This window comes from Equus asinus, chromosome 2, assembly GCF_041296235.1.
Source record: "Equus asinus isolate D_3611 breed Donkey chromosome 2, EquAss-T2T_v2, whole genome shotgun sequence".
Classification (NCBI taxonomy): Eukaryota; Metazoa; Chordata; class Mammalia; order Perissodactyla; family Equidae; genus Equus; species Equus asinus.
In genome coordinates this window covers 123,882,318-123,895,138 of record NC_091791.1, presented here as the reverse complement: position 1 = coordinate 123,895,138, position 12,821 = coordinate 123,882,318, and the positions used below count along the sequence as shown (strand labels likewise).

At 42.9% G+C, this 12,821-nt stretch overlaps 1 protein-coding gene across 35 annotated transcripts in view; it reads left to right on the top strand.

Annotated features, from left to right (window-relative positions):
- The window catches only part of SCAPER (S-phase cyclin A associated protein in the ER), a 490,115-nt gene extending 482,535 nt beyond the window's left edge, over positions 1-7,580 (top strand). For all 35 annotated transcript variants that reach the window (XM_070504430.1, XM_014841435.3, XM_070504422.1 and 32 more), the window contains 3 exons: positions 1,300-1,491; positions 3,891-3,942; positions 6,381-7,580. In XM_070504430.1, the coding sequence (XP_070360531.1) occupies positions 1,300-1,491; positions 3,891-3,942; positions 6,381-6,484 (348 nt within the window). In that variant the 3' untranslated portion in view covers positions 6,485-7,580. The remainder of the gene's footprint in view (positions 1-1,299; positions 1,492-3,890; positions 3,943-6,380) is intronic.
- Positions 7,581-12,821: the final 5,241 nt, after the last annotated feature.

Genomic DNA, 12,821 nt, shown 5'->3' with positions numbered 1-12,821 from the left:
AGCCAGTGTCAGAAATGGCAGCACATAGCCATGTGCTGAATTGTCACACTGAGAGTCTTTAAAATTCCTGCTGGATTTGAAGGTATTAACAAGTCCCTATCAACATTCTCTAAAGGTTTTTGATGTCATTTTAGCTATTGAACTAAAATATGTGAACTATTACTTTGTTGATTTTGTTCTTAAACCAAACTGCATTATCATCTGAGAGTGTGTTCTTAAAGTATTGTTAAAAGTGCTTTGAAAACTTGTAAATCCCTGTAATTTATGTTTCTCTTGCCTCTGCTGTTTCATTCTGTCCTTCTGGTTTTAATTTGAATGCAGTCCTGTCTGGGTGTGTACCTGTAAAATTGTGTTTTTCCAAGTACAATTTACAGTCCTGACCTTAGATTTTACAGTGTTCCTAACCTTCCATGAGCTTCCTCCTATACCAAGAATTGAGCTTTGGGTCACCCAGCTCTTTCATATTAGAAGTGTCTAGTCAGGGTTACTTGAAACAGATCTGATTTTGACATTTCTTAGTTTATCATGTAGGCCTAGGGAGTAAATTAGGAGGGCTTCCCTGCAAGCCCATTAATTGCATTGCCCCATTTCTTAAAATGTACACAGTTGTAAACCTAGACTGCTTGAAGACAACAGTCTCATTTATCTAAACAGTTCTCCTTTTAGCTCAGTGGCACTGATGGAAACACAGATAAGGAGTATGGATTGGGGGAAGGATCTTTTGGAGACTGCTTGCTGAAACCGTTCCCATTCCCCTTACAATCTCCTTTTCTTTCCAGGGCTTGTCTGCATACAGAATAGATCTGTCTACATTCAGTATATATCATGAGCTAGGCTAGAGGAAGATGGCTGTGGGCAGGGCTAGAGGAGTGGGTATCTTTCTTGTCAGTGATCTCTTTGCAGATTTTAAGGAATATGGCTACTCTGCGTGTATGGTGGGGAGTTGGGGTGGGGAGGTGCACTTTGTTAAAGCAGTGTGTGTGAATCCATTTCATAGGCATCCTCTCTCCATAGCAGCTGTACCCTTTATCATGGATTATAATAATTGTTAAATGGCTGCATAACTTTTGGAATATTTTCCTTAGGTTAGGAAATGAGATTAATTTATTTTCTGCTCCTTTCAAATATCACTTAAATTAAGCTCTGGTGAGGAGTTAGGAGCCTTTTTTTTCCTCCTTACACTTCTTCAGCGTCTTCTCCATGGTTCTTACTGACACTGTCCTGGGGGTGTGAGGGGTCGGGAGGTGGTGAAGGCGAGGGCTGTTTGGCAGTTGACCTGGGATTCCTCCTCTGTTTCAGGTAATTGTACAGTCTGGCCGCCACCCGACGGTGCTGCAGAAGCTCTGCCAGTTGCCCTTCCAATATTTCAGTGACCCACGGCTGATCAAAGTGCTGTTCCCTTCACTTATCGCTGCTTGTTACAACAATCATCAGAACAAAATCATTCTGGAGCAAGAGATGAGCTGTGTTTTACTGGCCACGTTCATTCAGGTACCTTCTGTGTTATGCCTAATTCTCTGGCTTTATGTATAAGCTAATGTGATTGAAAAGTAAAAGTGAACCAGCTGTTTATTCTTGCCATCCACAGTACATTTTAAAAACTTCACGTTTCTGTGCTTGAAAATTAATTTCTAAAATATCAGGAGAGCAAAACTGGGGTTGTGTGTTGTATAATTTCTACTTGGAGGATTTCAAGCAAAGGATATTTTTCCAGTTAATGAAATGGTAAACATGCACTAAGGAAATATTTTTAAAAGATTGCCGACTTCTTTAAGTCTGCTCCATTCACCTTGCTTTCAGAATAGTTATAGGGAATAGACAGTGATCGCTCAAGAACAAGTAAAACTTCAGTTTATTTTTAAATTTTTAAATATACACACACACACACACACATCTTTGTGTGTAATAAAAACCTATCGTATTGCTTTTTTAAAAAATCTAAAACTTTTAAGTACGGCCTTACATTTTTCTGATCCAGTTAAATTCTCTAAGACTAGAATCAGAATTAGTGCTGTAGCAAAGCAAAGCAATGTTTTTGTATCTAAATTAACTCAGTCAACTGACAGGAGAAAAATCAAGTTGGCTATTCTTTAACATTTGCTAATAGTTAATCCTCTGATATTGTTTCCCTATCACTGTAGATCATTATTTGCTGAAAATCTTCCATCATAAAACCAATGTGTTTTTGCTCCATGATGCATATGTGATTAATAGACAATGTTTTCTGTTTATAATAATGAAACAGAAAGCAGATCTCTATATTAGTATTGTTCTTTACTCTGGCTAATACACCTATATCACTGCTGAAAGGGTGTGGTAGTGCCCCGCTGGTTGAGATGGCTAAAGAGGCCCCGAACCTTCTTCCCCTCAGACAGCAGTTAGTGCTTTACATTTTTTAAACTATCCTCTATTAAGCGATCAACTTAGAATAAACACAACTATATCAATTATATTTAGAAAGTTTTATTTTCAGCTTAATTGTTCTATTTGAGCCTGGGTTCCATTTTCTGCAAAAATTTTCAAGGTTATTCAGATCTATAGGTAGGGTATGGATTTTCAAAAAATGTCTTATCGTTAAATTAAAATCTTAATAAAGTCTTATATAACCATCATATCAACATTCAAGATTCTTCATATATTCTTAGAGCCTTAGGATTAAATTAAATAGAAAATACATTATAAAGAATTTTAAGATTGTGATCTTTTTAAATTCAGATTATTCATTCTTTCATTCAACAGATAATTTTTGAGTGCCTGCAGTATGTTAGGCACTGCTCTAGTTGGAGACAGAAATCAATAAGACAGATAAAAATTCCTGCCTTTATAGATCTTTCATTAAAGTGGGTCAAACCAAAAACAAATAAATAAGTAAAACAAATAGCATGTCAGATGGTGTTAAGTGCTGTGGAGAAAAGTAAAGCAGGAAAGGGGGCTAGGGACTGCCATTGGGGCGGCGTGCAGAGAGGCCTCAACCAAGACAGTGATGGCTGAGCACAGACAGTGTTGCATCTGTACCAGCTTAGTCCCTTACATTTTCAACTGCTTGGAAAACAATTTATAAAATACAAATGATATCAGAATCTAAAGTGAAGATCATATATATTACTTGTTTTCATCTGGTATTGATCTCAAAGTACTTCTAAATCTACTCTTTTTCTATTACATTTAATACATATTTAAATGTAGTTTAATGAAATGTAATACATTTAACATACATTTTAACAAATTTTGTAAATGCTACAGAAATTTATTGCAATTTTCTTGCTTGTTTGAGACAGTGTTAGTGGAGTTAAATGAAGTGGGTTTTTTCTATAAATAATTATGCTCGAGGGGATGAATATACATTGGATTTTAGTCTATAAAATGGTTCTTCAAGGTCTCCATGTGTTAGATTCTTAATAGTCACCAGAAAATGATATTAAAAATAGGAGCTGATAGTTTGTTATAGATTTCTGCAAATTTACATATTATATAAGACATTTTTCACTTTCCATCTAAAAGTAAAATTACCAGACTTTAAGATTTAGCTGCAGAATATATAAGGGCTTTTATATTTATGCTTTTAAAAAATGTTAAAAATCTGTCAATATTCTAAGACAATAAATTTGGCTAAAGCATTTAGTTTGTTAGATGCAAAATAAAGTTGTAGTTTCCACAGTAGGCTGCAACCTGGCCCTTGGTGATACAAGATTCAACAGTCATCACTATTTATTTTTAATTTATGAGAACCTGAACTACATAACATCAGTTTCTTCGGCTTTTATATTTGGGCTCCAAAGTATTCATGCCAAAATAGTTGTCTCGGAATTCAGAACCATTTTTTAAGCCACCCTCAGCAAAATTCTCTTTTCATGGCATTGGAATAAAAACACGTTTTTCATCTCATACAGGATTTTGCACAGACTCCAGGTCAGGCAGATAACCAGTCTGATCAGTCCAAAGGTACGTCTCTGTTGATATGAAATATCTTGCATTTGTTAGCTGAATGGACATGTTTCTCACTCCTCCCTATGGAACCGTTAGAGAAATCAACTTATTCTATCACCTAAAATATTGGAGATTCAGATATCAAGGATAATTCAGTGAGTAAAGAAATTGATTTTGTAATCAGAATATACAGACAAATCTATGGAAGTAAAAGAAAAGCACAAAACATCTTTGTGTAATTTATACTCACCTCATGCAAGATGTAATAAATGGTGAATAATTACTGAAGAGCCACTTTGTGATGCAGGAGACAATCAGATCATTAATATTGACCTACATTACTCATATAAACGCTAAAATCACATAGGTTTTACCCTGTGCATATTCAGAATAAAATTACCAATAATAGTAGCCCATATTTTCCCCCTTAATTCAAGTACACGAATTTTTTCAATTAAAAATGTAAAATTGTTTTATATGGAGAAGACAGCCATCAGATTAGCAGAATTCAAGTGCCAAAAAATTAATAAGCTTTTTTTCCTGTAGCATTCCTACTGAGGTGTTTCCTGTGATCAGAGCTGGAGATATAGAATTGTAAAGTGAATTTTTATTTTTTTAAATATTCTGCTACCCAGACTGTAATTGAGAAGTACAAGTTGCTCTTTGTCTGGCTGCATGGCGGCATCTCTGATTGATGAGACCCTAATCCAGATTTTCCCTAATTCTTCCATTAGTTTGATAGTCTTTAAAGTGGCCAGAGACAGCAGAACCCTCTGGGGCACCCACCAAGTTGCCCTTACTTGCTGGGGGCTCACTTTGGACTCTGTCACACACACACCAAAAAAAAGTTATCTATAGTGAGCAGGTGTTGAAAAATACCTAGAAGAGAATATAACTAAAATTGTAACAATATCATGAAAAATTGTCATGTTTTATTGACTCAGCGAAGTAAACAGAAAGCTATGTTCCTTTTTAGAAATTCAAGTCAACATCATAGTCAGCACCATTTGTCTAAGTCAGAATTAGTGTGCAAGTTCAGTTCTGCCCTCAGTCACAGCCTCTTTTTTTAAAAGCTATTGATCAGCATAATGTGTTATTTCTTACAAAACAATTTTTTTAATTTTTAATATGTGAAAATACCTAGAAAACCTTCTAATGTATTTAGTTTTAATTATACAGCAATTTTTTGCCAGTAAGAAGTACAGACATTCTTTTTTCCTCCTCTTTCTCCTGACCTTAAGGATGAGTCACCATTTGCTTCATATCTGGCAGGCGGAGTCCTTGGGCTGCCTGTGTGCTCAGTGGGCTGAGGCCCGTGGGAGTTTTGACCTTCTTTCTTTTCCCAGGGACCATCTTCTCTGAGTTTCATGCTTTCCCCAATTAACATAGGCTTAATCCACAAAACAGCAAATGGAGAATTGGTCTCTGCTTTCCTCAGAAAGAGTCATCACTATATTGGTGACAGCTCATAATATGCTTACTTGATTTAAAAAAATGATAATGCCTCATTAAGTTGCCAGTTTGCACCTTAGACATCTGTTCCCCTTTTGCTTAGATTAAGTGCCCATAAAATGTTTCAAGATGTTTTGAGTTCATTGCCCAGGTGAACCTCTAAATTCTAAGTGTTAAAGCAGCTTCTGGTAGCACCATGTTCTTAGTGCCGAGGAAGAATTCTGGTTTTCAAATACTCCTTGCTCAATGACTGCCCAGCTCTGTGTTTGTTTTGCCTACATCGATAGCCAATAAAGCTAATTGTTCCCTCTGAATGCCAGATTTGAGCATTTTAAAGTTATAAACTAAAATCATGCTTTAAATTAAACAGACTATTTTAGAAAACAACTGTGAAATTTATGTACAGACTTACCCTTTCAAGGATGGAATATATGACTATCATTTTATTTTGTTCAACATGCTTATTTTTTCTCTATTTTCTTACTCTGGAGTCCAAAACCAATTCTTTTTTTGTAATCTTTTATGTAGGGGTTAATGTCTGAATATGTTAGAACAGAATAGATTATGATTAAAATATATATTATATATTTTATACTATAGATATAGATTGATCTTACATAAACTTGTATCATAATTTATTTGAAGTGTATGTCTCCATTTTGTACTCAGATATCAAAATAATTTTTTTTTTTTTTGAGGAAGATTAGCCCTGCGCTAACTGCTGCCAATCCTCCTCTTTCTGCTGAGGAAGACTGGCCCTGAGCTAACATCCGTGGCCATCTTCCTCTACTTTATATATGGGATGCCTGCCACAGCATGGCCTGTCAAGCGGTGCCATATCCGCACCCAGGATCCAAACCTGCAAACCCTGGGCCGCTGAAGCGGAACCACGTGCACTTAACTGCTTTGCCACTGGGCTGGCCCCTCAAAATAATTTTAATTTCTTAAACTTTGAAGAAGTGAACTCATTTTAATTCAACTCTTTTCTTTTCTTCTCTCAGGAAAATGCCTTGGTTCCCAAGACTATCTTGAGCTGGCTAACAGATTTCCTCGGCAGGCCTGGGAAGAAGCCCGACAGTTTTTCTTAAAGAAAGAGAAAAAATAAATGTTTTGGTTGATTTTGTATTTGGGTACTCTCATTAATATTTTAAATTGTTCAAACAAACGTTCTGTTTCTTAAACTCATTTTCACATGTTTATACTCTCCCTGGCACTGTAGATATGGTATATACTTTGCACTATTTATAATGACTGTAGATACTTTAATGTTCTTTCTAATTCTGCAAGTTGAATTTATCTCATTTATGCACCGTATTTTGGAGTTTGGTAACTTCCATCCTATGATAATATATACTTTGTATTTGTAATATGGGTGAAATTAGACATAAAATTAGCAAGTCTCTTTTGTTCTTCTTGTAATAAAATAACATTCTGTTTGCAATGGTGACTTTTGTTGTTAAGGCAATACAAATTTGAAAAGAATGTTAACTCCAACTCCGGAAGTATCTGAAAGACTTAAAGTCAACCTGCTATAAATTTCCCTTTTTGGAGTAAAGATGTTTGTAACACTTTTACATTCTGTTATGTAATACATTTTAGCGGCTATTTGAAATGAATTTGGAGCACTGTATTCCTTGGTCTGCCGAAACTTCCCTAGCAGCCAATACTGAGCCTCCTATAGCATTGCTGAACTGAAATTATTTTCCAGAGTAAAAATTAGTGATCCAAGAAGATCAACCACAGTGAATCACCTTGAAATTTTCTCAAATAACTGTAAAATAAAGCAACGCTGAAGTAAAAGTAAAACAGGTCCCAATGGCTCTGAATAAAAGTTTTAAACCACTTCAGTGCGCGGCTCACAGTGAAAGTGAGAAATGCTTGCGCGGAGAGTTTTCACGTCTTGTTCTCACCGTTTCTCCACCGTAAGCCAATGGTCAGTCCTAAGCCGTTCACTGAGTGACATCGGTAATAATTCTGTCGGCTAAGGATCAAACATCACCAAGAAAAAAGATCTGGTTGGAAACAATTGGTCTGAATATGTATCAGATTCAAGACTATGGGAGGGAGGCTGGAAAAATGCAGGTTTCTTAAAAACAAACTTACCTACCTATTGTTCAGGACACTTCTTTTGGAGCCTCACAAAGCTGCCAAGTTACGTATGTGCTGTTGTTACTTCTTTGCAAATCGAGAGAAAATAAATTAAAAAAAAAAAAAAGGCTAACGCATCCTTGTGCGCTCCGTCCTCCCGCAGCCGCGGGGCCCCGCGTCTTCCGCATGCTAGGGCGGCGGGGTCGCAGCCTAGCCGGGGCCCCGACCCGAGAGTCTTCCCGGGGCCGGAGGGCCGGGACCGCCACCTCCGAAGCCAGTGGGACCGGCTCTCGGGAAGCTCCTCCCGCCTCGGCGGAGCCCACACCCAGGGCTCGGGCGGCGACTCGGCCGGGAGCGCCGGGGAGCAGGACCCAGGACCCACGACTCCCGCCGCGGCGCGCGCAGAAACACCTGGAGCCGCGCGGCGGGGCTGTGCGCCTCGCCCCGGGAGGCCAAGGGTCCGGGCTCCGGCGCCCGCACCCTCCTCCCGGACGGCGGCCCCGGCTCCACAGCGACCCGAGGTAGCGGGAGGAGGCAGGTGTTCGTGCCTGCTCCTTCGGCAGCCAGCAGCCGTCCAGGGCGCCCCAACCAGGAGATAGTTCCCAAATCCCGTTTGCCCCAAGCGTCTTGTGGTGTGGACGCAGAATCCCTGTAGCTGAAAGGAATAATCAAATATTTATAGGATTTCCTGCAAGAAGCTCCACAATAGAATATACTTCTTATCTGGTCGGAAATTTGCCAAAAAACCATAAATAATTGAGCTAGCTGTGATTAACCTCCCAGAAACGATACCAGAATTCGCAATTAAACATTTAATTGAATGGTCTCACTTGTCCCCCTCGTCCGGGAGGGGAGAGGGGTTGATAAAAGACAAACCCCGGCTCCACCTGGCTGGGGAGCCTGCGAGGACCGGGTTTGGGGGCGCCTCGGTGACTCCCGACCGGCGCGGTTTCTGTAGGTCTCAAGTCTCTCCTTCAACGTTCGTTCCGCCGGGCCAGAGTGATCTAGGCTCTAACTCCCCTGGGTTTTATGACCTCTGAAGTCTCCAGGGGTGGGGAGAGCGCCGCGCGCAGGTGAGCGCCGGCACATCTTGCTCGAATTTGCGGGGACGAGTGCCACGCACCGGCTTTCTCCTGGGGCGGGGGCCGCATCCTGGATCTCTCGAGGCTCAGGGGCCACAGGTGGACCACGCCAGGAGGAGGCGAAAGGCCTCTGCTGGGTCCAGCTTGTAAAGCTGACAATGCGCCTGGGCACAGCCGGGGCCAAAGCAACAAATTCTCCCGGGCTTTAGAGCCCACAATTTGAGCCAAATAGGAAAAAGCTGCCCGAGGTCCGGGAATAGCGACATTTGAATGCCCAATGCCGTTGCCCAACCGAATTTCCTGCTCCTGGCGGCAGCTTGCTTTCCCGGGAGCTCTGCAGGGCTCGTCACCCCGGACGCCCAACAGGATGTTGGAGCCGCTTCCTGCCGAGTTCCGGATCCTCTCCCTCCCTCCAGGCAGTCGGGGGCGCCATGACCTCGAACCCTGAACCTGGCTTCTGTTGAGCCTAGGTCCGGACCTCGCCTCCCCTACTATTTTTTCCTTGCTTTCCGAGCGCATCTGGGCAAACCACCTGGGTCACTTCTTTCAGAGCTCCTTGCCATGCTTTCTAAATTCTCGGGTCTCATTAATCTGGGAAAGGATTACTCCTCACCACCCCTGTTCTTCCACTTCTCTCTAGCTGTTCCCACGCCCCCAACACAAGGGTCTCCTGCCTTCTGTACTCAAACCACTCCCTTAAATATTCTGTTTTCCAGTCGGGAAACTCAGCCTTCCTTAACTCCTACTCCTCCGCTCACTCCCTGCTGCTGACCTTCCTGACCAGGAGGTGCCCTCATCCCAAGGCTGAACTCACCTAGCACTCCTGCGTCTCCAGCATGATTGCTGTGGGGCCCCAAACGTTCTTTATAAATTGAGCTACTTCCCACCCTACTCCACATCTGGATCCCAGTGGAGTGTTTCCTTGTGCCCTTTTTCTCTCCCCTTACACACTACTGTCAGTCTAGCTCCATTTATCTGGATCTTCCACGCAGTCTCCATCAACAAGGTGATAGTCTATAATTGGTCACACAATCCTCGTTATTGCACTGAATCCCGTATCTTGAAAAAAGTTTACCTTTACATCAATCAGACCCATATTTAAAAGCCTCTAATCTTCCCTACATCAGCTTAATAAACTCTGAATTTCCTGCTTTTATCACAACTCCATTGGGAACTTCTCTGCAAATAGTTTATTATTCAGTCACTGTTTCCTCTCTCTATCATGCTATTATTCAGCTAATTCTCTTGTTCTCTTTGGTGAACACTTGTATGGGAAAACACAGCTAATGAAATGTGTGGCAATTTATGCCCTCCCCTCGGCAGCAGTGGCAGAATCTCACATTTTCTAGGGAACGCTCTTAGACAATACCTTATCTCAACCCAGTATTTGCAGCTCTGACAAAACTAAGCCTTAAATTATTACATATTCAAAACTGAAAGTCTGATTTCTGTTCCACAACCCATTAAATACTAAAGCTCATTGCGAATACTGCTAAAGGGACTGAATTTCCCAGAATTATGCAGCCTTTCAATATGTATTAAACTTTGTGGTATAATAGCCATAAACTTTTCCATCTCTGGGAATCCCTTTCCTGCCTCAATTACACAGAGCTATCCAAATTATTAGATGAATCTTCTGAGAAAATCTTATTCTAAAATGAATCTAGTTAAATAACTAACTTCCATTTTCCACCTATGGCCTTTTTTATTGAACTGCCTTTTACTACACAATTGGGTATCTCACTATAAAAATTCAGTAAGCATAAAATACAACACTTGTAACCGTTACAGGTAATTTAATTTACAAGGAAATCCCTACTGTATTACAGAAGATGTTTAAAGATGACCTGGGAACCAGTAAAAATTGATATTTATTAATGTAACTAACCAACCGTAGATCTGACACCTCACCAGGGACCATTGTAATAAGGTTTCAAAGTCAAACCCTTTCCCTGGAAACCCACAAGGTAAACGATGCAGCTCTTTGGGTGGCTAGTAACAAACTACACGAGAAGAGCTTGTGATGTTTTCTACAGTAATACAGATAGATGCAGACATCCTAATACACAGTAACCACTTTCATCTGGGTAATTTCCCAATATTCAAAAACAGACATACTTACACAAACATCAAAAACGGGAATTAGATTTTTGATCTATGGATGACAAGGGAAGAGATGACTATAATTAGATGGGCAGAGGTTTCCATTTGTAGCATCAAAATACTGTAGTCTGTCAAAGGTAAAAATGCAGAGCTAACAACAACCATTAAGGAAATTCTTTATTCAAGAACCTATTTCCTTCTAAAAAAATGACAAAATCCAATATTCTGGACAAATCAAAAGTTTTTGAAAGTAAGACTTCTGGGAAGGTTAGCCCCCTATCCCATAGCCAGCCAGAAGGTAAAAGGAAATATCTCTATGTCTGTTTGGGAGGGAATGGTCTAAGTTAAGGGAATGAAGCCTCAAAAAACCTAACTCTGATTATTAAAACCGTTTCTGGGCACTCCAGAGGTAAAGCTGGTCCTCATTAACCCTACATATCTCTTCCCTTATCTCTAAGTTTGCAGCACCATTTCCTAAGTAAGTCCTGAATAAATGGAATGTTCTATTTAATTTTTGTGCTAGCATCACCTTGACGTTCAGGAAGTAAAGTATAAATGTAGCTCAATTTTCCCACCTCCTCCCATTTTCTTTCAATAATTGCCAGCCAGTCTTCCAGCTTTCCATCTCTAATGGGGGTTGGGGTAAGGAATCCTGCCATCAGCTCTGGTGAAAAACCTACAGTGGCCTCTGGCCATCCAAGTATCCCATGGCTTTTTAACAGAAGACATCTACTCCTCTATCCAGCGACCACAGCTGCCCCTCAGACCACATTTTTCCTTTCCAGACTCTACCAGAGCTAAGATGGCAACTGTCCCCTACTCGGTTAGGGCATTGCCCTCTTTCAAAATAAATCCCGGACAAAGAAGGATATACTTGTTTGTCATTTAACTCGCGGGACAAGGAAACGGAAACCCAACACCAGAGATTCAAGAGTAGTGGATTGACGGTTAGGCTGGAAGCTTTGTGAGTCCACCAAGTGAGGGCTGGTCTGGGAAAAGAACTGTCCCAGGTTGCCAAAGGGTTAAATATTTGTGAAGGGTAAAACCTGAGCCTCCCGTTTTTTGTGCTTGCCCGGGGGCCTGCTGGAGATTCAGTATCTCTCGGTTATTTCCTGCGATCACTAAAGCCAGTTTTCAAGAAAACAAGTCGCAGGGGTTTGAAATGTCACACCAAGTGACCTGGGCACGGCATATCCAGGGGCCATTCCCAGCCCCCTTCCACCCAAGCCATCCCCCGCCCCTGCATTTCGGGTCTGGAAAGAAAATAAACCAAGGACACGCCAGACTGGTTCTGGGTGGACTTATTTTCCTCAGCAGCCGCGATCCTAGCGGGGGCTTGTTGTGGCTCCTTCAGTGTATCGCTTGCAGGTGATGCCAAATGGAGATAAGGAGCCGCCGCCCGGCCTTCTGCTCTGTCTAGACGGGGAAATTAATAAATGCAGCGAGATTGATCACGTCGCGCATCCACTCTGGGGACAGCGCCGAGGACAAGCCGTCACAGCCACCGGATCCGGCCGGGGTTGGCCCCCTGTTCGCTCACCCGCGGGCTGGCCTCGCTGCTCGGCGGCAGGACCGGGGTGGCAGGAGGGCGAGGCCCCTGGGGTACGGGTTCGGGCCTCCAGGCCGGCGGGACAAGCCTCGCCCGGAGGGCACCGGCGAAAATGGAGCGAGGGAGCCAGACCGGGCCTTCGAGGGCGCCAGGCGGGGTGCGGCTCCAGAAGCTGAAGCAAGGCTAAGAGAGAACGAGACTCGCCCTCGCGAGTCCGACCACGGGCTGGAGTCCGCCGAGCGGCAGCCACGCGAGCATCGCAGGTTTCCCGCCCAAACCCGGAGGCCGCACGCGTCCGGAGAGCTGCGGCCGCGCGGCGCCGGGGCAGGGGGCGGGGCCGCCCGCAGGAGCGCGCCGGCTTCCGGGACGGCCGCGGTGCTGCACTCGGGGCGCGCGGGCCCAGCCCCGCCCCACGCTGGGCGCCCAATGCCCGCCAGGCCCGCCCCGGCCGAGCGGGAGCACGCGGGCCCGCGGCGCGCGAGGCACGGGCACGAGCGCGGGGCCCCGCCCGGGCCGGGCCGCGGACGCCGCCGGGCCTTGTTTTCGTTGAAACGCCCCAAGCCTCGAGCCGCGTGCGCACGGCCCTCCCGCTGCGCCAACAGCACACCGGAGCAGCATCT